This window comes from Lemur catta, chromosome 14 (genome assembly GCF_020740605.2).
Source record: "Lemur catta isolate mLemCat1 chromosome 14, mLemCat1.pri, whole genome shotgun sequence".
NCBI classification, from domain to species: Eukaryota; Metazoa; Chordata; class Mammalia; order Primates; family Lemuridae; genus Lemur; species Lemur catta.
This window is the reverse complement of record NC_059141.1, coordinates 64,811,711-64,835,294: the sequence shown is the minus strand read 5'-3', so window position 1 is coordinate 64,835,294 and position 23,584 is coordinate 64,811,711. Positions and strand designations below refer to the sequence as shown.

The following is a 23,584-nucleotide window of genomic DNA, read 5'->3' as shown; positions in this document are numbered from 1 at the left end:
GGATTCCTGGTCTCCGAGCCGGCCCAACACCTAAGACAGACATCATGGCTGCTTCTCTCCTTGGACACCCTGTTAGAGAACTGCTCGTGGCTTTGCAGTCCCCTCTGAGTAAGACTTGGGCCATGTCATCCTCAGGTCCTGCCGACACGATTGTGATACACCTGCCTCATGTCAGACCCAGATTCCCTTTCAGAAATTCTGGTCAACCAGCTCAGGCACTAACTCTACGGGAATAAGGAAGCCATAGGGGGTCAGCTACTTGGGGACCTTTCTACACAGGACAAGCAGATGCAGGAGACCATGTAGATCATCCAGTCCCTCAGGACAGACCCCTGACTGCTTATATTGAACCTCCTCCTGCTCGAATTACCCCAAGTAAAAGACCTCTGACCGGGCAGCCACAGATAACCCTTTAAACGTCTCAGACACCAATGGATGGATGGCCCCTGCGGCCAGGGATGTGAGGGAACTCCAGGACGCCACTGTGCCTGCCGGGGGCCCTGTCCAGTTTCACCAAATCCCCCAGGTTGGGGATTTACAGGACACAGGGGGTGGGGCAGGACCCTGGAAAGCACAGGAGCCTCTGGGTTTTTGGAGCTTGAGAAACACGTATAGAATATGGAGCTGGCCAGGGGGAGGGGTCCTCCAACGACCCTAAAGGTGTCCCCAGCAGCTACCCAGGTGCTATACTTACAGATGGGGAGAGAGCAATATTTTGGAGTGGGTGACATTCAGTTTTTCAAGACACCACTGTACCTTTAATTTATTACCTTTCCATAAAAACACATAACGTACACAATCTACAGTATAGAAAGTATAATTTACAAAAATATAAAATCTTGGTTACTTTTTAGTATTCCAACATATTACTGTATGTGTTATTTCAATATGCACGTCCAAACACCCACACTTACTCAGCATGATTACCTCTGTGGGGAGTCGTGGCAACTCCCTCCTTTTTTGTTGTTATTTTAAAGTAAAATATATGTTAAGAAAAAGAAACCAACATGGGTTACATGTGCATACTGTATGTATAAAGCTTTTGCAGTGGAGTTTGGAAGAAAACATCCATTTATACCATTATTCTTTCAGGGTGACTATGTGGCCCAAAGTGTTTAAACTGAGCATTAAACAGAGGTTCTTCCCATGTGAAAGGGGCGCGGGCCCTGAGATTTGTACAGCCTTCTTCCTCGATTATGAGATGAGGATCGCATCTGGCCAACACTGGACATGTTCTGTTTTCAGGCCTTGAGGACGGTAGGTATTGTGGGTATGAACAATGGGCAACCTTCAGGCCCATTCCCAGATTCCTGAAAGACCCCAGAATGATGCTCCAGTGGGCAGATCTTCCTGGGCCCCAGTGGCATTGCCTGTGCTCTCTAGAGCCCTGTGGGTGCAGCTGCAGCCCTCGTCGTGTCCCGGTTCCACAGGGCTATGAGAACACGGCTCTGCTGGGGTCGGGTGGAGGCTTCCTTCCACCCTGGAGCTGTCTTATCGGCAGGCACAGGTCTCCACGGACATGTTGGGATACACCTTCAGAACCACGTTCCGGTTCTCATCCAGGAAAAGGACCCCAAGGGAGTTCATCTTGTCAGGGACACAGCAAGGCTCTGGGATTCCAGGGACAATGCCCACAGCCCTGACAATACTCTGGATGGTGGCATGGTTGGATGGGCGGACGACCTGCAAGGCAGGAGAGGAACAGGGTCACCTCAGCGTTCTGCCCTCACCCACCCACCTGTGCTGTCTTCCAGCCCCAGGCCATGCTGCACCACCGCTGTTCCTTGGCCGAGACCACGGAAAAGGCACCAACCTAGAATAAAGGCGAGTCCAAGGCGCCAACCTAGAATAAAAGCGAGATCCAGGGCTGGGCACACGTTTCCTCTGCAATCAGCCACACGCTGAGCCGCAGGCCTTCCCGCCCTTCTGGCCTCCCTGAGGGATGTCACAGCCCCTACACAGCACTGGCCACTTGGGGGCGCTTGAGTGCCACACATCCCCAAGGAGCACCAGGAACAGGGAAGAAACTGTGCAGAGAAAGCGAGGGAGGGACCCAGCCAGAGCTGCCTGCAGTCTGAGGACTCAGGAATTCTTCCCGTGTGATGGTATTCTTGTCACTTTAGGGGCCAGTATGATGGCTGGGAACCGACATTCCCCCTGTGCTACTTTACCTGCATCAGCCCACGCTGTCATCTTGCCAGCTTTGTGGGGTGGGTATTACCTGCATTTTAGTGGTGAAGACACTGAGGCTTAAAATGACTAAGCAACTTGACCAAGACCCTCAGTTAGAAAGTGGCGTGGCTTGGAAACCATGCTCACGTCTGACAAGATGAACCACTTCAGCTCACCGCCAGCCAGAGAGAGAGAGTTCAGTGTAGTACAGTCAACGAGGAAGCCCTTGTGTGTTGGGAGGCAGGGAGGACAGAAGGGCAGGGACACTTGCACTTGTGGGGTTCTGGCTGGTGTCCTAGGAGGTGGGGAGGCAGCCAGCAGGGCTGGTAAGGCGAGTGCCAGGTCAGCCAGCTGCAAGCCTGCAGAGTCCCGGCACTGCATTGGCCCAGGCTGGGGGCTCCTCCCAGCAGACCCTGTCCCTGTCAGGCACCGCCCTTCCTTTCTCCTGCACAGACTCGGCTTTGTGGAGAAGACCCTTAACTCCCAAACAGGTCAATGCAGCTCCACATCTGGGTCTGGCCTTTCCCAGCGGACTGATTTATACATTCAAATTGGGTTTATGCACTGACTTCCTTTCTTGGAGGAGAAGCCATCACCTGGATTCAGCAGAGTAACTAAGCAGGAGGGAAACTGTGCCCTAGGTGCCGAGGGTCGACATCTTGGGGAGCCAGCCCACCGCACTGCAGGCCCCAGGGAGAGGCATGGCTGTGCCACAGCCCTGCCTCGAGGGAAGGTGAGAACCTGATAGCCCCGGGCCAGCAAATGGATAAAACGGTCCAGTGCTGTGTGCCTTGCAGGCTGCTGTGCACAGTGAGAGCCCGTTAGTTGCCCTGTGGGTTCCTGCCCTGAGCTGGAGGGAGGAGGTGGCTGGGAAAGCCACCTAGGCTAGCACCACGCTGGTCACAGACACCCAAGCCCTGGGGTCCAGGCCAGGAACAGAAATGACAGCCTTGGTCAGGATTCGGCTTCTGGGACCAGCCCTGTCCGCAGGGGCATTATCTATTCAACTCTGCCGAGTGGTTGGGCTGTGTGGGAATGCACGTTTAAAGAGGCGGAGACAAAAAGCACAGCCAAACCTCTGTGGGCTTTACCTACCCAAGGAGCCACTTGGCCCCTGTGCTCTGCCGGGGACAGATGGAAGGTGTTGTTATCCCCGGTTTACAGATGAGGAAACAAGTCTCACGGGCAGAGGGACTTGCCAACAGCAGCAGAGCTGGGACTCCGGCAACAGGCAGAGCACAGCGGGCAACTCGCGCACACCCACGCACACCTACCTTGGGCATGGGGAACTCGCAGGCGCCCGCGCAGTAGTAGGCGTCGAAGGCTTTGGGCGAGATGATCCACTCGTTCCAGCCGACGTCCGCGAAGTCCACCTTCAGGTACCTCCGGGAGCACACCCTCGGCTCGCCCCACTGCTTCCTCCGGGCTTTCTGCATCGTCTTCTCGTCGAAGTGCAGCACCTGCGAGGAGGCCACGAGCACGTCCTGGCCCTTCCTCCTGCGGTCCTTCCGGCCGGGCCGGGGCTTCAGCGCCCGGAAGGGGCCGGGCCACAGCTCGGGCTGGCGGTGGTGGGGCGCGTGGGGCGCGCGCGCCGGCCTCTCGTCCAGCCCCGGCAGCTCATTGTCCTGGAGCGGCCCGGTGGCCTGCGCGGCCCGGCGCACGCGGGGGTCTGCCGAGCTGTTGGGGGCTGCGCGCGGCTCGGGCTCTCCAGCCGGGAAGGGGTCGTATCTCTGCAGCGTCACCGCCACGCTGTTGGGCTCCGAGATGGCCAGGTCGTTGGCGTAGACGAGGATGTAGGGCGCGTGGGGCCCGGGCCTGGGCACCCCCGCGTCCTTCTCCCCGGCGTCCAGCTGGGCGGAGAGGAGCAGCTCGCCGTCCCGACGGGCCGCCTTGACGATGGGGGAGATGTCCTTGGCCTGCCACAGGGCGCGCGGCGGCGGCGCCAGGGCCATGGCCCCGCGGAGCAGCCCCTGCGTGGCCGTGTTCTGCGACAGGCTGCGGAAGAGCAGGTGCGGGCGCGCCGGCGGCCCGGGGGGCAGCGGGCGGCACGAAGCGTTCCTGGCCCGCGGCTTGCACAGCGCCTCCCGCGCTCGGGGCCACCTCGGCGGCTCCGAGTAGAAGTGGAAGGTGGCCGTGAGGATCATTTCCGAGTCCTGCATGGAAGTCAGGTTGAAGAAATACACGGCCTTCTGGTCGACCACTTCTGCGAGGGGAGGACAGACCACAGCCCGTTAGGTTGTCCCCGGGACGGCCCCCGTGCACGCGGAGTCTCCTACCCGCCCCAGGACAGGGAGCAACGCCCACTGCACCTGGGCTCCAGGCGCCTTCCGCCTCGCTTTCCCCGTCCGCTGCCATCCTCCTATTAAACCGATGAGGGCGCCCTTCGCCATCCTCGATGAACAGCTGAGGACTTGGGGTCAGAGAGGTTGGGAACTGCCAGTATCTCATTGCAAAAAAGTGAAGGGGGAGGGAAAGGAGAAGGGGAAGAGGAGAAGAAAAGCAAAAGTAGCCGACAGGGTGGGCGCTCAGGCCTGCTGGACCCTAAAGCCCCTGTCTCCTCCTCCTGCACTCTACTGCCTCCCAGTGAGCAAATGTCACTGACACCTCCCTAAGTGCTCAGGATGGCTTGGGTTGGGTCCAAGCCCCATGTCAAGGCAGCCTCTCCTGTATTTGCACAGCCCTCTATTTTATGCAACGAGTTTTTAAATGCAGTCATTAAATGCAATTTACATCAAATGTGACCATTCTTCCAAATGAGGCAAAATGAGTCGACTCTCATCCCTTTTTTGACTACATCCTGAGCACCTTCTAAGGGAAACTGGGCTTCAAAGTACGGCCATTTGGGCATCTTTGCTCCTGGCCCTGCTCTTTGTTCTGTCCAAGGGCTTTAAGACTGTTTGACAAAGAAAGAGCAATGTCTGGACTGCACAAGGTCACCGGACAGAATGTCCAAGGGGCAGGTTGCTATCCAGAGGCCTGAACTGCAGTAGGGGAAGGTCACCTCAACCCTCACTTCTGTAGCTTGGCTTCTGGCATGAGTGCGTCAGCCCCGCTTCCCCAGAGTTGCTGACCACCCTTCCTTGTTGCCTGGTTCCACTAGGTGATCTCGAAGGGCCCCAGGGCAGCACAGCCTCCTCTGCAGTGTCAGGAAGCTGCCCCAGCCCTGGCAGCAGCATGAGCTCTCTCCAAAATTGCCAAGTCCTCTCTAGGACTAGGAGGGGAGGAGGGTCTTTCCTGGTGCCTCCCTGGGACGCTGCACACTAGCAAGAGACCAGAGCCCCTGGGGTTGGCCTTCTCCCTCCCTCTGCTGGGCAAAGCCCAGAGAGGAACAGAGGTCTCAAGCCCACAGGACTTCTGGGGACACTAGGCTCTCTAAGGGGCATGGGTTGGGGTCATATCTCTCTGACACCAGTATCCACATGATCAGCTGCAATTTTTTGAACCCAGATCTTCAGTCTAATATTCTTTGTTTCTATTGGGAAGAAACATAATTCAATTGGGGATTTTCACATATTCTTAAAGGACTATGAGAGGGAGGAAGGAAGAGAGAGAAGCATGTCTGTGCAGGGCCTGAGAAATAAATGCCAGTCAAGGCTTAGGTGACACTCTGAAGACATTACCTTATCTAATCCTGGCAACAAACCCACCAGTACAGTGTCACGGCCCCTCACATGCCTGACACATAAGAAGCAGCGCAGGGTCTCAGTGCACATTTAAACTTGGCTTCCCCAAGCACTGTGGCCTTGAGTGCATGACCTTGAGTCCCACATTTTAACTAGCACCTCATGAGATTCTAGCTCTCAAGGAAGTTTGGGAAGCCCCAGCAGTTGACAGCTCACTCAGGTGGCCGTGACTGTGTACCTGTAGCATCCAGGGTTGACCTGTGGGTAGGGTGAAAGCTCACCAACAATGCAACACTCACCCCCCAAGCTAGAAAATGCCCTAGCAACCAAGCTCCCAGGCCCCAGTGGGACCACACCATGCTCTGAGCCTTGCTTTCCTCATCTACTTCACAGGGACAACAGACTCCATCTCACATGACTGCTTGGCGAGGAAACAGCATATGTAAAGTGCCAGGCACAAAGGAGGTGCCCCCCAATGTGCTTCCCTGCCACTTGCATCTAAAGAACTGAGGCCAGCAGCGCAAGCTCCTCCTGTACCAACTCAGGTGCCTTCCACGCACCCATCCAAATATCTGAGCTGTGACCCAGCTAACGTGGCAGACACGCTTTTCTTTTATCTAGTTCCAGTCTTGACTCCTCGCTTGTTCTGCTAAGAGATTCTGAGTGGGGTGGAACCTTAGAGGACATGCAAAAGGAGGCCTACCTCACTGTAGCTCGAATGCCTCTGGCCAGAGGTGCTCACCCCTCCCGGGGCAGCCTGCTCTGGGAAGACCCTCCCAGCTGGGAACTGGATAGGTGGAGATGGGTCACCCCCACCCCAGCATACCAGGAGCCAAAGCTGGCCTGTCTGGACGTGCCTGCACACACAGGGCAGGGGCTCCAGGCCGTGGCTGAGAGAAAAGGCATCAACCTGAAGTGTCTCTGTGTAGAAGAGCCCAGGCCACAAAAGAGAAGCCCCACAGAGAAGTCCCTATTTCCCACGAAGTGTGCTGGTGCCCGGCGGCTGGTGTCTCATGAGGGAGCTTTCACCCCTCCTCTCTCCCTCCCTCCCTTTCTTCTTCTCTGTTTTCTTCCTCTTCCCCCTTTCTATTGCCCTCTTTTCCTTCCTTCCCTTTCTCCCTTTTCCCAACAAACATTTGCAAAACTCCTGCTCAGGGCTAAGTGTCGGGCTGACGGGGTCATGGCAAAGGGGGTGGAAGGCGCCCTGGTGGAGCTCTGCCCAGTGGGGAGGCAGCCTGGCACTGGTGCAGCATCCCTCACGGCACAGTTTTACAGAGCACTGTCCAAGTGAGGCCCCCGGCATGTGGGGTGCATTCAACCACGGTTCACCCTTGGCTCAGAGCCCTCTACTGCCCCCAAATAAAACTGCACCCCTTGCCAAGGCCCTCCTTGGTCTGGCCTGCCCACCTCTCCAGCTTCAGCTCCTATCCCCGCCCCGATGCCTCTGCCTTGTCACCCTGGCCTTTGTGTCCTTCCCCTGTGTGGCTTCTGTATTGAGGCTCGGCCTCACTGCTCTGTCTGCCTTCACAAGCTCCACCTCCAGGTACCACCAGGCCCTCCGTCAGGTCTCTGCACAAACGGGCCTCCAGCAACGGGTCGCCTGGCTGTCGTGGCTGGAGGAGCAGCCCCAGCACTTGGCCCCTGCTGCCTCTGCCCTCACGGCACCTCCTGCCATCCTGGTGAGGATGGATGTGTTTATTGCTCATCTTCCCCCAGAGCACAAACCCCAAGAGGACGGGGCCACGTTTTGTTCCCTGCTGCATCCCTAGACCCTAGCACAAGGCCTGGGTAACAGCTGGTGCTCAGAGATACCCATTGAATGATGGGCTCTTGTGTAAACCTGCCCAAGCAGGGACAGGGGAAGAGTGGGGTCTGTTGCTTCAGTTAACACAGGGGGGTTCCTGGCCCTCTGCCCTGGTGCGGAATAACCGCATCCTTAAAAAGTCCAGAAAGCCTCATTCTTTGGAAAGAAATAGCTGGTGATGCGAATCCAACTGAAGACACTGGGTGGCGGGATCGTTTGCCACTGACTTCCCCTGGAGCCTTGGTTTTTTCGTTTTTCAGTAGGAATAATATTGTTGCTCAGAACAGAAGTAGCTACAGTGTTCTGAGCACCAAGCATACATGCTTGGCCCTGCGCTGAGTGTTCTTGGGTCACTCATTCTGTGGGTGAAGAGCCGGAGATTCAGAGAGGGTATATAACTTGTCTGTAGTCACACAGCTGGCAAGGGGCACAGCCAGGTGTGTCTGACCCCAGCCCACACCCCTTGCCTCCCATGTGCTCTGGATATGATCATGATCTGCCGAAGAGCGAATGGACAAAGATCACGTGCTGTGTACTGCAACATGCATGTCAAACCCAAGTCATTAGCAGGATGTTTTTGAGTTCTGACTCTCTAAGAAGGAAGAAACTGACTCAATTTAGGCAAGTTGATCTCTCTGTGGATCTTGGGAATTCTCAGAACTGTGACCAGGACCACTTTGCTGCACACTCAGCCTCCTTCCTAGGGCAGGGGAAGTGGCACTCTTGTCCCAGTGGTCCCTCCAGGCTCGCTGCTGGCAAACCCTCAGGCCAAGAGTAGCCCCTCACACAGATGCAGAATGCAAGTCACCTGCAGATTCGTCCCCTCATCCATTGCCCCTGAAACTGCCATCAGGTTGGCCAGAGTGAGAGTGCCGAGTGAGGGCAGAGTGGAGATGAAGCACCACCAGAAGCCACAGGAAGAGCATCACTGGCCAGCGATGCTTCAGAGAAAGGCAGGAGATTAGCAGGTGCTGAGCATCTGTTTCCACGCAGGCTTCAGGGATGGGGTTTAACTCCTGTTTGCACCACTTACTAGCTATAGGGCCTCAGGCAAGTCCTGGAACTGCTCTGTGCCTCAGTTTCCTCACCTGTAAATTAGGCAGAGTAGTTGCATGCACCTCCTAAAGTAGTTGTGAGATCAGCTCTGCAGAGCTCACTCAGCACAGTGCCTGGCACCCAGCCGGAGCTCAGAGCAGCTGGTCCCGTGCAGGTGGCCTCAGGAGCTACAGCCACCCTCAGGACAGCATGGCTTTACCCACCCCGCAACTCTTTCTCAGTGGGAGGCCTGATACCCTCCAGCAGGAGCCTGAGAACTCCCTTCTCTCTTCCCCTCCTGCTCCTAACCCATCTCCAGTCCCTGTTGGCTCTGGGTCCTATGTGCGCACAACCACCAGCATCCCCACCCCACCCCATCTCCACCTTCAGGGCCTGGCCTCAACCACACCAGTGGCCCCAGAATTCTGTCACCCTTACGTCACGCATGTGCCTTGGAAGCAAATCATGTATTAGAGTTGGAGGTTCTTTACCTTGACCTCTGCTATGGAAAGAACCTCTGCAGATCAGCAGGAAAAAGACAAGGACCCCTATGGGAAGAAGCAGTTTCCACCGGAAAAACTGCAAGTGGCCAACAGGCATGAAACACAGTTCAGACAACCAGTAATGAAAACAGGTAATTTCAAATGGGAACACTTGCATGTTGAAAACATGATCCCATGAGAGTAAAAACATTGGAAATACATATATATCCCCGTCTCCTCTCTCCCCTCCCTCTCTCCCTCTCCTCTCTCTCCCGACTCCTCCATGCTCGCATACTTCACATGGCCTAGGGCTCACTCAGGATTCTCATGGCCGGCTCTTGATGGCCTGGCTGCCACCTACTTGTCCAGCTCCACCCCCTCCCTCTCTCTCCTCACAGTATTTCCTCATTTAAACCAAACTCCTCGCAGTCCCGGCACACATTGCACGGCTTCACTTCTACACCTGGCGAAGCACCACCTGCCCTTGGAAGTGGGCTGGGCCTGGGCTGCTCTGCAAAGGCTTCCCTGGCCCCTCCTGCAGACCCCGCCCCTGCCTTGCTCCTCCCCGCCCCACCACTGCCCTATTCTCCTGCTTACTTCCACCTGCCCTGCCAGCTCCGAAGCTTTTCTGGGAAGGGCCAATACTCTATGCATCTTTGTGTCCTCTGAGCTTATAGCACCTGCCACCAAACCAGGGGCTTAGGAAATATTGGGGAACTGAGGAACTTGACTTTTGGCATTCCTGACAGATGGTATGGAGTACTACTCTCATTTTAGAGGTGAAGAAAACAAGCTCAGTGTATCACACTGGTAGGTGGGGGAGCTTAGATTTAAACACAGGTCATTCACTGGGAGCAGGGGTGGTCCAACCTTAACCCTTAGGGCCAAGCTCAAAGGTGCTCTCCACTGATGCAGACTTAACAGGGAACAAAGTGCACTTCAGGGAGCAATGAGGGGAGGGAGGAAAGGGGTGGCTGCTGTAATTATAGCAAGAGCTAATAAGTTGTTGACACTTACATGTGCCAGGAACGGTTTAAGCACTTGACATATCTCAGTTCTCATTAAAAAAAAAATCCTACAAGGAAGGCAGCATTAATAGCCCCATTTTAGAAGTGAAAAAAATTGAGTCATGGACAAGTTTAGTCCCTTGCCCAGATCACAGAATTGGGATTTGGACCTTGCCAATCCAGCTCACAGCCACACTTGCCAGCTGAGCTACACTGCTTGGTGGCAGGCGAGTAACACCGTTACTGTGCCAAGGGTGGCAGCGATGCACGCGTGTGTTGTTGGGGAAGAGGTGCCACCCACTGAGGCAGCAGAGCCCACCATCGTGGAGCAGGCTGCTACTGGTGTGTTCCAGGACCCAGCTGAAGCCTCCCACATTGGTGGCTTCATCCATGAGCTGAGGGTCCTTGCCCAAACTCACACCTGCTCACAGATGTGCCAGTGGATCAGGAAGCAGGCACATCTGAGGGCTGGCCAGGGGCTGGGCATGAAACAGCTTAAATGAATCAAGCGGGAAGATGAAAAACCAATGTGCCTGGGCCCCCACTCTATGCCAGGCATGAAACCTACATTATCCCATTGAATGCTCACCTCCTCACTGTGCACACGAGAAAGCTGATGCTCAGAGAGGTAAAGTAACTATGCCACAGCACCCAGCCAGCAGCTAGCGATTCTGGGATTCATGCCCAAGTTTGCCTCAGGGTTCCAAAGAAGAGAGATTTGTCAGACAGCTCCATACTACCAGAATTCTGATTTCCCAGATTTGTCAGTTCCACACTCCCCCTGGGCTTAGTTCTGATGGAGATGGTGAGGGGTAGAGGTGGCAGTGAGAACAGCAATGGCCTGGCAGACAGGAGGTGCCAACCATTGCCACTGTGAATAATACCTCCCCACCTCAGTTTCCTTGTCTGTAAAATGGGAGTGCTGGATTGAGGTCCAGTCTCCAGGCCTTTTTGGGGACTAATGTCCTGTGCTTCACTATTACTTGTACTACCCATTCTGTGAAAATGCCCCTCCATGCCCAGCTGCAGCGCGTGGGTGGGCTTGAAGGTCCCTTGCTACAGGAGTGACCTTCCTGGCCTTGCTTCCTCAATTGTAAGGATTCAAGTTTGAGTTAACAGGCAAGCAAGGTCAAGTTTAAACCCATATGAGAGCACAGAGTACTTAGCACTTGCTTTGTACTCCCAGGAGAATAACATGCACCAACACCTAATCTGGCCAGTACTGGGTTCCAAGTTTATACATATTACCTCATTTCACCTTCTTGCCACCCTGCAGGGGAGGAACTGGCATGCCTTGTCCATTTTATAGATGAATGCACTCAAAGCCACATAGCTTTAGTGATTTACAGCAGGTCATATTAATGCCAGATGATTCGTAAGTGGCTTAATTTAATAATGTTGCTTCAGAAATGGACCCCAGGTGGTGTATAAAAGGTACCAGGGGGATGGAGTTAGACCCGATTGACCTAGAGTCCAGGGACACTGACCCAGTGAGTCTGCTCAGTGGAGGATAAGGGGACGGGCAGGTGCTGGGTAAGTAGAGGTGCTCTTTTTGGCAGGTGCTCCCCAGTCCACAGTTATGGGAGGCTGAGCTTCCCATTTCTGGTTCTGAGGCTGCAGATGTTACTACCTCAAGTGACACAGCCAGGGAGCAGCAAGTGACAAATCTGACCCCAGGCTGACTGGCCCCAAAGTTGGATTTGTCCTCCTCCCCTCAGGAGGGAAGCCTGCAGACTGAGGGTTTTTCTCCTGATGAATGGCCTCATCCCCCACAGGGCTGCAGGGGACCCCCACCCACATTTTCTGGAACAGCATTCTGCCACCAGGAGTAGTCACTATGACAACCAGGGTCTTCCCACCAGCCCTGCGGCCCTGGCTGCACCTCCTCTCTGTCTGCCCAGGGCCTGCAAAGGCTGCAAAGGAGGACAGGCTGCTGAGGCTGGAGCCTGGAAGGTTCTGAGGACAGGGCAGGGAGGGCCTCTGCTCAACTCCAGCCAAGGATCAGGAAAAGCGGGAAGGTGGGGCAAGGACAGGAGAGTGGTGGGGTGCTCTCATTGTCTATGCTTCTGGACCCTTCCTCAGAGCCCCGCGGTCTGAACACTTCATGCCTATGCCTGAGAGTCCTCAGTCCCAGGCATCCACAGCCTTCTCAGTCCACTCTGTTCCCGCCACAGAAACCACTAACTGCCCCCAGCTGGAGCTTCATGCTTCCTGCCTGGGTCACTGCCTGGCACTGCCGTCAGGGCAGCCTTATGTGCACCTGACCATACTGTCCTCGTCTGCCAAGTGCCATTACAATTGACCCTGTGACAGAGGTATTCCCCAGCCCATATGCCCTCACCACCCTGTGCTTAAGCCTTTTGGATGGGGTACTGGGTAGTCTGCGGCCAGCGAGTGTGGGAGCACCCCAGGGGCAGGAACTCTGTGCCACACCGGGCCACTCTGGTGTCCCCACTGGAGCTTCAGGGCCTGGCATAGAGAGCTGAGGGGATTGTTAGTGAAAGAATGAACGACGAGATGAATCGAAGGAAGAGGGAGAGCAGAGGTTCAGGGTGCGGGGGACGGGCAAGCGAGGAAGGGAGAGAACAAGGAGAAGGGGTCCTCCGGGCACCTCTACTTACCCAGCCGGGCCCTGAAGCTGCGGACCGTGTTGCCCCCTCCCGGCCGCGCGCCCCGCCGGCTGTACTTCTCATAGAGCCTGAGCATGTGGACAGCGACCATGTCCTGGGCGCCAGGGCCCAGCGTGGCGGCCGCGTCCCCCAAGAGTCTCTGGGGGTGCTTGTCCCCCGGGAGGCCGTCGGCGGCCGCGGACTGTGCGGACCAGGCAGGGGCTGTGTGGCTGCCACCCGCGTCCCGGAGCAGCAGCAGCAGCAGCGGCAGCAGCAGCAGCAGTCGAGGCCCCGGTCCCGGGCTGGTCCCAGCGGGGCCACGAGCCATGGCGCGGCGAGGGCGGCGAAGGGCAGGAGCCCGGGCGGAGGAGGGAGAGCGCGCGCAGCCCGGAGAGCTGGGGCGCGGAGCGCCGGGGACCAGGCTCCGTGCGGGGCGAGGGGCGGAGGGGGCGGGCAGCCGGCGCGCGGTCGGTCGGGCAGCCCGGGCCGCAGTCCCCGGCCAGCGGTCACGGCCGTGCGGAGCCGCGCGGAGCCGAGCCGAGCCCGAGCCGGCGCGCTGCCTGGGCGGACTCGCGCGGCGAAACTTTGCAGCCCACTGCGCGCCCGGCCCGCGGGCTCGAGGGGCGGGGCGGGGCGGGGCGGCCGGCGGCGCCCTCGGAGGTGCCCGCCGCGCGCCCGACCGCTCCGGGCTGCCGCCCACAGGGCCGTCCCTGGCCCGGCTGCGGTGTGCGTGCGCCCGAGTGTGGCGGCGTGCGCGCGCTGGGGTGTGCGCCCGCGAGTGTGGGGGGCGTGGGCGAGCGCGCTCCCCCGTGCCCTGCCTGGAGCCCGAGCCCCGGCCCCGAGACTGGCTCCTGTGTGGCGCCGCAGCCTGGCTGGGGCGCAAGGGGGCTGGGCGGCGGCTGGAGGGGGGCCTGCCTGCTGGGTTGCCCCTGCAAAGGCATGTGATGGCTATGTGGTTGCAAGATGACAGCTCCCCAGTGAGGACCTGAGAGGGGATGTGTGTGAGCCCAGTTGCCTCTGAGTCAGTGTGTGTCCAAATGCAAACGTGCGGTCAGCACGGACCTTCCCTGCGCAGGCTGTGAAAAGAAAGCCCTCACCCCAAAGCTCAGTCAACCCAAGGCAACTGGAACAAGATCCTGATTAAATTCAGAATTAGCTGATTAACTGACCCTTTATTTGGCAACAATGATTCCAGTTGCTGAAGAAACACATCAAAGGTCCTTATTAATCTTTGGACATGTAGCCTTCAGGATTGCAGAAAAAGGACATGCTTTCAATTTGCTTTAAAAACATTTCCAAAGCATCAGAGCAGGCGGAGAGAAAGCAGTGGCTTTCCCAAGAAGGGTTCCCAGTGGAGTGAGGATGTAGCGAGTCCCTGGCCAAAGCCCCTCAGCTTAACCCTGGGGCAGAGGGTCCTGAACTTTGTCTTGACTCTAGCAGGGTTTTTCCCTATGGAGAGAATTCAGGCGCTCTGTGAACTTCATGGGGAAAATTACATTTTTATTTTCACTAACTCTTACTAAATCTTAGCATTTCCTAATATAAATGCAGGAAACCAGCCACAGTGGTATTAGTGACTTTGTCAACAATGGGCACCATCCACAGATATTTTCATATCACACGAGAGTTGGTGCAGATTTTTCAAAGTATAATTTTTGCTCATCACTACTTTTTGAAATTATAGTGATTGTTAGGTCCTGTTGCTAGTTGGTTAATGAACTAATAAAAAGGAACATATACTATGTTACTGTGTTGCAAAGTTGTTTTTATAAATATTTTTGATAACTGTATTTTAATGTAATTGGCTTCTTTTGTAACCCTGCATGTTTTATTTTATACATTTAAAAACATTCTGAGAAGGGTTCCACAGGCTTTACCAGACTGAAAAAGGGGTCCCAGGCCCACCCAAAAAGTATAAGAATCTTTGCAAGGGAAGGAAGGGACCTCTTCAAACCCATGCTCTTCCAGAAAGAGTCCCAAATACTGTCTATGCTACATTTCAAAGGACTATTTGCAAACTTGTGAACACGGTGTTCTCTTTACTTGGTAAGTTTGGGCTCTGTGAGCCAAAATAGTTACTTTTCTTGGAGGGCTCACAATGCAATAATTGAAAAATTGCTGGAAAAAGCTTCTGTTGATGTGTAAAACACAACCCATTTGTAATTTTTCAAAATCTTGCAGTGTCAAATTAGAGGCCATCCCATTAAAAGCCTCTGAACCTCAGGCCTGTAGCTTTTGGAAAACCGGAGAGAAGCATTTTATTTATTTTGAAAATTAGCTCCCATTGCATTCAACTTCCTATTAGTATAGATCCCATTTGTTCTGTGAACTGGTTTTCAGAACTGGTTTGCCTAAAGGTGAGATGATCAAGTTGCAGCCTGGGGTTGATGAGTCTCTCCTTAAAAGTGATCCGGACCATATTTTACTGCTCCCTCCCCCCACTCCCACCCCCACTTCCCTCCTTCTCCATGTGCCCCTTACTTCCCCTCTGCCCCCCTCTCCCCTTCTCCCCGAGAATGCCTCTGACCTGCATCGGCTGGGGGTAACCTCTGCTCATGGGTAGTTTTGTCTCTGCTGGGGCCGTACACAATCGAGGCCTGTGAAAAGGAGGGTGAGTCCGCAGGAGGCCCACACAAGCTGGGCTATTCGGATCCGTGTCCATTAAAGCCTTCTGGCTCTCCTTAACTCATTCCCGCTCCATTCAGGCCAGCCTGAGGGTCAGGCTTTAGCCGGCACTAAAACCTGTAGGGTACAGATGCTCTGACATTGTTGGGAAGGAATTAAGGCATCAGCCAGGGACGGCTAATATTTCTTCCCTCATTTTATTGCCGAACAGCGGGACTGTAAAGTCTTGAACACGAGCACTGTGGCCCCCTTTCGCGTAGCCGGGATGATGGGATAAAAATGTGTTTGGTGAAGCAATTCAGATTACCACTGGGTCACATCCTTGCTGGCTCCCAGCACAGCCCTCAAAACTGCATCGCTAAGATGAGAGACAATCTCTGTGCAATTTCAGCTCATGCATAACAGTGTTTCTAGCGTGGAAATGAGGCTAATTGTGGAGTTTGCCAATGAGAATGTTTTGTTGTTAATAGCTCGGGCCGCAGCTCAAAATAAGGGTTGAGATGGCAGAGTGTGGGCACAAGTCCTTAGGTCTGTGGTTCCTGACGGCTTCCTACACAATCGTCCTGGTCCTGGGAGTGTAGTACACTGTGATTACCAGGGGTGCGCGGTCTTCAGCTTGCCAATTTGGGTGGGGAGCGTCCTCTCCAGAGAGGTGAGAGGTGGTTCGGGGACCCTCCCCGTCTTCCAGGCCTCTTTGACAGGCACTCAGGGGTAGCAGGGTTTCCTTCAGGAAGTCATGAGCAAGGAGTGACAACTCTTAATAGTTATGAAGCTCTACACTCGAGTAAGGAAGAAAAGCAAACCCTGGGGTGTTCTGAAAAGCAAGCTCATTTGGTTTCATCAAGAACCTCTCCCCAAACAAACACCAAATGAAATGTTCCCAAACAATTGTTTCACGATATTATTCAGTTAATTTGTGGCAGAGCCAGTTTGTGACTCTAACTAGCTCTGTAACCCTGAGGCAGCCCCACCACCTCTCTGGAGTCCTGGGAGCCTCTTGTTTAAACGAGAAGGCTGACTCCACACCCTGTGTCTGGGCCTGTGGCCTCAGGTCAACCCATTCTTGGAAGTGAGAGGGTTTACAAACATCAAATGGAGAGTCAAACGGGCTAGGTTCATGTCCCTGTGTTCACTACTACCTAGTTGTGTGACCTTAAACAAGTGACTTGCCTTCTCTGGACCTCAGTTTCTCCAACTCTAAGATGGAGACAACAGCAGGCTCTTATGAGGATTATTGTAAGGTTTTAATGTGAGATGGTACTAAATTGCACTGATCGTTGTGACTGCTCTTTATTTATCATGTGCTTGAAAGAGGTTGTAGCACATTTAAAGTGGACTCAGGCTCTGGGAGATTTGGTGAGAGATTCGAGCCTGGCTGTTCCTTGCTCTGCGGAGAAAATATATTTCTTAGCACACAGCGCCAAGCGCTGAAAAGGAAAAGATCAGATAGGGCTTGCATGTTTCCTTGGTGAGGAAGTCCTAGGCCTCTACCAAGGAACTATCATTGTCCATGTCTGTGGGTCCCTGTCCAAAGATTGGGAGGATGATTCACATCTAGATATTCAAAGCTCTTGGCCCTCAAAGACAAAAGAAATGCAAGTGAGTGTCTGTTCCCCTTTGGGGAATGAGCTGTGGGGCGCTAGAGACAAGAATCCCAGGGCCTCCCCAGGCTGCCGGGCCAGAGTGTAATAAATCTGTGAAATAACAAGCACAAAGGACTTTATAATCAATGACAGATTTTATTTTTGCTCTGGCAAAAACCATCCGTGGAGCTAACATTTTATAGGGAAATAACTACCCACTTTGTGACTCCTCCTCAGCCCACATTCTCTTTCTTAAAGTTGGGAAAAGCTCAGAGAATCAAAGTCAGCTCCTCCGAGAACTGTGGCAAGCGAAAGCATGACTTCCCCTGGGCGGGAACCCAACTCTCCCGTTACTTCCTAGGGTGGCGCGGGCCATTCATTTCTGTTTTGCTAAAATACCCGTGACATGTGAATAAACCAGGATTACAGAACATTGTCTCGGTCAGTAATCTGAGCCGGCATGGGCTCTGGTTTGATGAAATATGGTGCTCTCTGAGCAAACATGGGAATTGGTATTACTTCTCGTTAAAGCTGAACAGTGGGACTATTTAGAACTGACGCATGAATGCAGCACTGTGGGGAGTGACAATTTGAAGGGAGCCGATTTGGGGGAGGGGGGCAGTGGGGTGTGTGTGTGTGTTGGCCAAAGCCAGCCAGTTAAGAGGAGTCTGTGGAGAGGCAGCCAAAGGGACACTTTGGAAATTAGGACCCCTTCATGGCTGCACAGTCTCCTTACAACCCCCAGATAATCTTGTCCTAAACTTTTGCTCTCTTTTTCAGGAGGGACAAAGCCTTATGTCCTTGTCCTGGCACTCAGGCTCTAGCCATCTGGCCTAGTCTGTCTTGGTTGAGTCTTTCTTCAGCCTGTCTTCCTGCCAGTCCCCTCCTGCCCAAGAGTCCCGAGCAGCCCGCATTCCCTCGGTCCCCATTCACCTCGTTTGCTCTCAGGTGCTGCAGTGGATGCACCACCCTGGGTCACCCTGCCAGGACTCAGGCTCTTGTGCCCAGCTGCCAGGACTCTGTTGGCCGAGGGCTCACAGCAGAAGCCCTCCCAGGAGTTGCTGCTGGTGGCTGACAGGAGCTGCCTCACCTGAAGTTATCTTGCTCCTGGGACAGTCAAATCCAATGACTTAGTAGAGAGCAGAAGCCTGGATGGCCTGTCTGCCTCCGCACTCCCCATGGACTCTGCTGAGCCTCTGTTGCAGCTGTGTCGTGGTCAGCTTCTCCCTCTGGCCAATCCTGTCCCCCTCACTCCCTTACAGGTGCGTTCCCACCACACTCTCCCAGACACCTCTGCACTCACATTTCCAGCTCAGATTCTTTCCCGTGACACTGGCCCTGAGATAGCCAGTGCTAGGAGTGATCTGAGGAAGGGGGCTTGGAGAAGTGATCTGAGGCCTGAGTCATCTGCTGCCCCATGGCAATAAGGACACTATGGCTAGTGTAGTGGAGTCCCGACAGCCCCCGGCATGCTGCGGTGGTGAGCTGGAGGCATCTGTTCGCAGATATTAGAGAAGTGTGGGAGAGGGATGATTCTGAAGACAGTGGGATTGGTGGACTCTTGCTGAGTGCCATGGTCGTGCTGGAAATAGATGATGAATGGTTGAGAGAGATTAATCACTAGTCTAAGGCAGAGTGTGAAAATTAGAGCGCCTTCTTGGCAGCATGTAAAGAAACCCTCATTTCTTGCAGCAGGGTCAGCTGAGGACCAGGCCCAGGACTTAAATATGAAGGTAGCAGAGCTCCAGAGACTGTCAAATTCTTAACCCTAGCAAGTCTGTTATATCAAAGTCAGGGCCCTGGTTGGGAAGGAGTGGGTCTCTGAGGCTTGGGATGGGGACATCTTGGTGTATGCACTCAAGAATCTTAAAATGCTGTACTTCTTTGAATGCTCTGGGCCTGAGGAAATGGCTCCCACCCCTCTTGCTTGAAGATGACGCAAACATAAAAGTTGTCCTTCTCACCATCTACCCATAACCCTACTCTGGCTGCCGAATGAAAACTGGGGCTATGTCACCACCTAACCTAGCCAGGGCAGTGCTGGGCCCACTATGGGGGAGTCACTGCAGCCTAGAGGCTCTCTATAGTCAACACATACCAGCAAGACATGGGAAAATATGGTTGGGACAGATCCTGAAGGAGCTGGACCAAGGGGGCCTGGATGTAGAGTTGAATAAGGGAACACTTTCCCATGATGCAGGATTTACACAATGGCGAGGGCCCCCGAGGCTGGGGATGATATGCTTTCAGGCTGGTTCTTGGATGCTTGGAAAAAGCAATGGCTTGTACTAAGTGCAATGTCAATGCCAACATTGCCACAGTAAATGGTAGAGGAATGGACGAAAGGCTCAGAGAAGTGGACATGCTAGGTTAGAAATGGTACCACCAGCCTTTATGTTCTGTGGAAGGGCTCAGAGAACTCCCCATTTACCAAAGAGATAAGGAACCCACTGGTGAGAGGGGCTCAGGGGTGGTTGTTGCCATAGGCTGGGGCTCAGGTCAGGGGATCTTACTGAACCAGACTCCTTGGCACACACGGGGATGAAAACATCCCAAAATACTGGAGTACTTAACTGTCCAATTCAAAGTGGATGCAATTATCAAAATGAGAGGTGCTGTTAGTGTGTAGCTAGGAGTCCTAACTCACGTCGCGCTATGGAGGTGCTTAATCAAACGTGGAGTCCCTGGGGACGTGTTGATGTACAGTCAACAAGAGTCTTGTTCAATTTGTACAATGGAAAATAAATCAAAGATGGATAAATGAGGCTGAAGGTAGCAACCTCAATAAAAGTCACACTGTCACTCCAACAAAAGCCATACTCCCTTGCCCAGTTTCTGGACCTGAGACAGTTTTTAGACCTGGAACATACTGAGTGAAAGAGAGGCTGGGTCCTTAGGAGGAAGCAGCCACAGTGCAGATAGATGGGAACGAGTCCCTGCCCTTCCCCAAAGGGACCCATGGACATTTACTCAGGTACCATCGAACCTGGGGGAAGGGATCTTCCAGAGTCTTCAAGGATAGATGGACACAGGGTCCAAGTTGACATCGATACCAAAACCAAAGCACCATGATAACTCCTGTGTTAGAGTGGAGTTCTGTGGGGATGAGGTGATCAGTGGATCCTGGTGTGGGCCCAGCTTACTGGCTCATGGACTCATCCATAGCCCTTTCCCCAAATTTCAAATGTGTAATTGAAATAAACATACCTTAGTAGCTGTCAGTACTTTGCATTTGTTCCTTGGCCTGCAGGGTAAGAGTTAAGGTAGTGGGGAAGGCAATTTGAAGCTTTTGGGGTAAGAGTTACCAAGTAGGGATGTCCAAGTGGAAGAATCTGAAACTATTCCCTCACCCCTTCCCTGGCCAGATTAATAAATCAAAATCAGTGTCCTGTCCCAAAGGGAATGGTGGAGATTAATGCCATCCTTAAAAATATAAAGGATGCAGCTGGGATGGTGCTCAGGCTATTCTCATTTAATTCACCAGTCTGGCCCCTACAGTGACCAGACAAACGCCAGAGAATGACAATGGATGACTGCAAACTCACCAAGTGGTGTGCCACCAGCCCTGACTGTAGCATCTGGGCCACATGTGGGATCTTGGATAAAGCAGACTGACATGGCCTTGGGTACCTGGTATGCCACCTTTGGCTTGGTGAGTGTGTTCTTTTTCATCCCATTCAAAGTCTTAGAAGCAGTTTTCATTCACATGCGGCAGGTACCAGTATACAGTTACTGGTGTGTGTGTGTGTGTGTGTGTGTGTGTGTATATTTCTTTCCCTGGGGCCATCTTAACTCTACCACCTTTGTCATGATAGATCAAGTGGACCTGGACCATCTAGATATTCCACTGATCATCATGTTGGTTCTCTGTATTGATGACATTGTGTTAATCAGACTGAATCAGGAAGAAGTTGGTAAGTACTTTGGAGCCCTTGGTTAGATGCATGTGCTCCAGAGGCTGGGAGATGAACCCTGTGCAGATTTCAGTTCTGTCACATCAGTGAAGCTATTAGGTGGTGAGTGATGTGAGCATGTAGGAACATCCCCTCCAAGTAGAGGACACATTATGTCTTGCACTTGCCATCTCTAAGAAGAAAACACACTCCTGGTAGACCTTTTTAGATTTTGGAGACTACACATTCCACCTTTGGGAGTGCTACTCTGACCCAGAGGGACACAGAAGGCAGCTGTGAGTGGGACCCAGAGCAGGAAAGGACTCTGTAGTGCATCCAGGCTGTGAGCAAGTATCCCTGCTGCTTGGGCTGGGTACCAAGCCCCTGTGGTATCACCACTGACTGTGGAAGGAAGACACCATGTGGAATTTACGGCAAGGCCCAGTAGGAACAAGTCCAAGCCATCTGCAGCAGAAAATCATATAATACGTGCTTTGCAAAGCAGCTGCTGGTACTGGGCTTCGTTAGAGACAGAGGGCCTAACTGTGGGACATCAGATGATCACGCGACCAGAACTGCCCCCCATGAGCTGTGTTCTCATAGACCCCCCATGTCATAAGCTTGGGCAGGCCCAGCAGCAATTCATCAAGGGTGCAAGTGGTCTGTCTGGGATGGGCATGAGCAGTGCCGGGGGTGCAATGAAGCTGCACAAGCAGGTGGCTCAGACCTCCATGCTGTACACCACTGTGCACCTGTGGCCACATGAGGTTCCCTTAAGATCAGCTCATGGAGAAGGACAATGGATAGCTTGGTGCATGGTAGAGTAGGCTCGGTATGGGGTTGCAAACTGAATATGAACTTCTGCTGCCCCGTACCCTCACTTGGGTGAGCTTGTCGGCGGGGGTATACCTGCGCATCCACCTTGAGGAGAAAGAAAAGTGATCTGAGGTAAGAATAGAGATAGATTTGTGGGCATTTAACCAAATGCCTTGGTTAGTTGATGGGGGCCTGGGAGACAAAAGATTGAAATGTCAGGGATAAAGAGGCCAAGGCCAAGGCATGCAGATGGATGTACAGGAGTGGGCAGGAAGTGTGTCACGTGTCATTGTCCACCAGAGAGCACCCCCGTGGTAGAGGCACTAAGCAACCTAGGAGGCAGAGTGGCTCAGTCATTTGCCATCAGCAGCCTCTGTCAGCCAGATCGGGTGCGTGCAGGCAGCAGCCAGGTAGGAATGGAAGCCGTGCATAGCCACGGTGTGAGTGCCAACCAACCAGGGCAAATCTAGCTCTGCCACTTCTCACTGACCTGCCTCCCAGCAAGGGAGACCAACGCTGAGCCCCTGGGATAGTGCCATCCCTGGCTGAGCACAGGATGGGGCCATCTGGTGGATGGATGATTTAAGTGGAGTCTTTCTCCATGGAAGGAGCAGAGACTCACCTTGACTGGAGTCTACACGCATCCCGGGTATGGCCTGCCATTCTTGCCTTCAGAGCCTCAGCTAGCGTTGGCTACAACACACTGTTTCAGGATCCTGTGTGACAGAGCATCGGACTGGGCACTCGCGTTACAGCACAGGAGGCCCCACAATGGACACGGGCTGATGGGATCCACTGGTCCCGTCACATCCCAATGACAGGGCACTGGAAGCACTGCAGAATTGCCATCTTGAGAGGATGCTCGGAGAGGGTAGGGTGCTGTCCTTCACAACACAGTACACACCTCAACCTATGACCACTGTGTGATACTGTGTCCCAAGTCAGTAGAAACCAGGTGTCCAGGGACCAAGATGCAGAAGCAAGAGTGGCATTGTTCACCCTCACGCTCAGGGCCCACCAGGGGAGTCTGTGCTCCCTGAACGCTGTGCCTCTGGAGGTCCTGGAGCCTGGAGAACAAATGCTCCCACCAGGACACGTTCAGCGACAGGTGCTGCCCAGTCACTCCCAGCTCCTGTGTCTAGGGACCAGCGGGGAAGGAGAGGAGTCCTATCCGCACAGGTAACCGCCCCTGTGCTGCCACACGCTGGGGCGGGGAGGCTGTGTTTAGCACCCGGTGGTCCACTGGGACATCTCTTGGTACCGCCCTGCCTGGTTGTGATGACAAACAGGTGGAGGCAGGAGCCACAGTGTGAGAAGGGCATGAGAATCCCTGGGGCTGAGAGTCTGGGCCACCCTCGGGTCAGCTCCCAGGGCAGCAGAGGTGCTGGCGAGATGGAGAAGAATCTAGAACGGTGGTCAAGGAGGGAGATGATGGGTACCCATGGTTCTGAGCCTGGCTGCAGCAGCAGGGGCTGTGTTCAGCCCTCTAAACTTCCTCTTGTAAGTTCTCTGAGGACAAGAGACTAGGCAGAATCCCGGTGCAGCTGTTCCCAGCAAGGGTGGGATTGTTGTATGAGACAGATGGGTCCAAGCTGCAGGGAGGGTGGGCTGCAGAGCACCGCGGTGCTGCCCATCTGCCCTCAGGACTGGGCCTCAGTCCCCAGTGTTCAGGACTTGCCTGCTGAGGGCTCCCAGCTGAGACTCCCCCAGGAATGGCTCTCAGCTGCCTAAAGGAGCCATCCTCCTCTTCCTCAGGGCGGCCTGCATTCCATAGCTGGTCCATGCGGTGGTCCAAAGGCCTGGGATTCCTGGTCTCAATCGGGGACAGCCCTGAGGGGCCATCCCAGCTCCAGAGCCACCTGTGGGAGCAGCCACAAGCCCCCATTGTGATCACATCACATTCAGCCTCCCCCTCTGACCAGCCGGCCTCCCTCA

At 54.1% G+C, this 23,584-nt stretch overlaps 1 protein-coding gene across 2 annotated transcripts; it reads right to left on the bottom strand.

The window, feature by feature from the left end:
- Positions 1-1,326: 1,326 nt before the first annotated feature.
- Positions 1,327-13,297, bottom strand: GDF10 (growth differentiation factor 10). Of its 2 annotated transcripts, none has more exons than XM_045567959.1 (3): positions 12,745-13,297; positions 3,447-4,372; positions 1,327-1,683 (listed from the first exon to the last, which is right to left on the bottom strand). In XM_045567959.1, the coding sequence occupies exons 1-3, from the start codon at positions 13,058-13,060 to the stop codon at positions 1,492-1,494; spliced, it is 1,434 nt and encodes a 477-aa protein (XP_045423915.1). In that variant the 5' UTR covers positions 13,061-13,297; the 3' UTR covers positions 1,327-1,491. The 2 variants fall into 2 exon arrangements, with proteins under 2 accessions (XP_045423915.1, XP_045423916.1); XM_045567960.1 differs by having other exon boundaries at positions 3,447-4,375; positions 12,745-13,139.
- Positions 13,298-23,584: the final 10,287 nt, after the last annotated feature.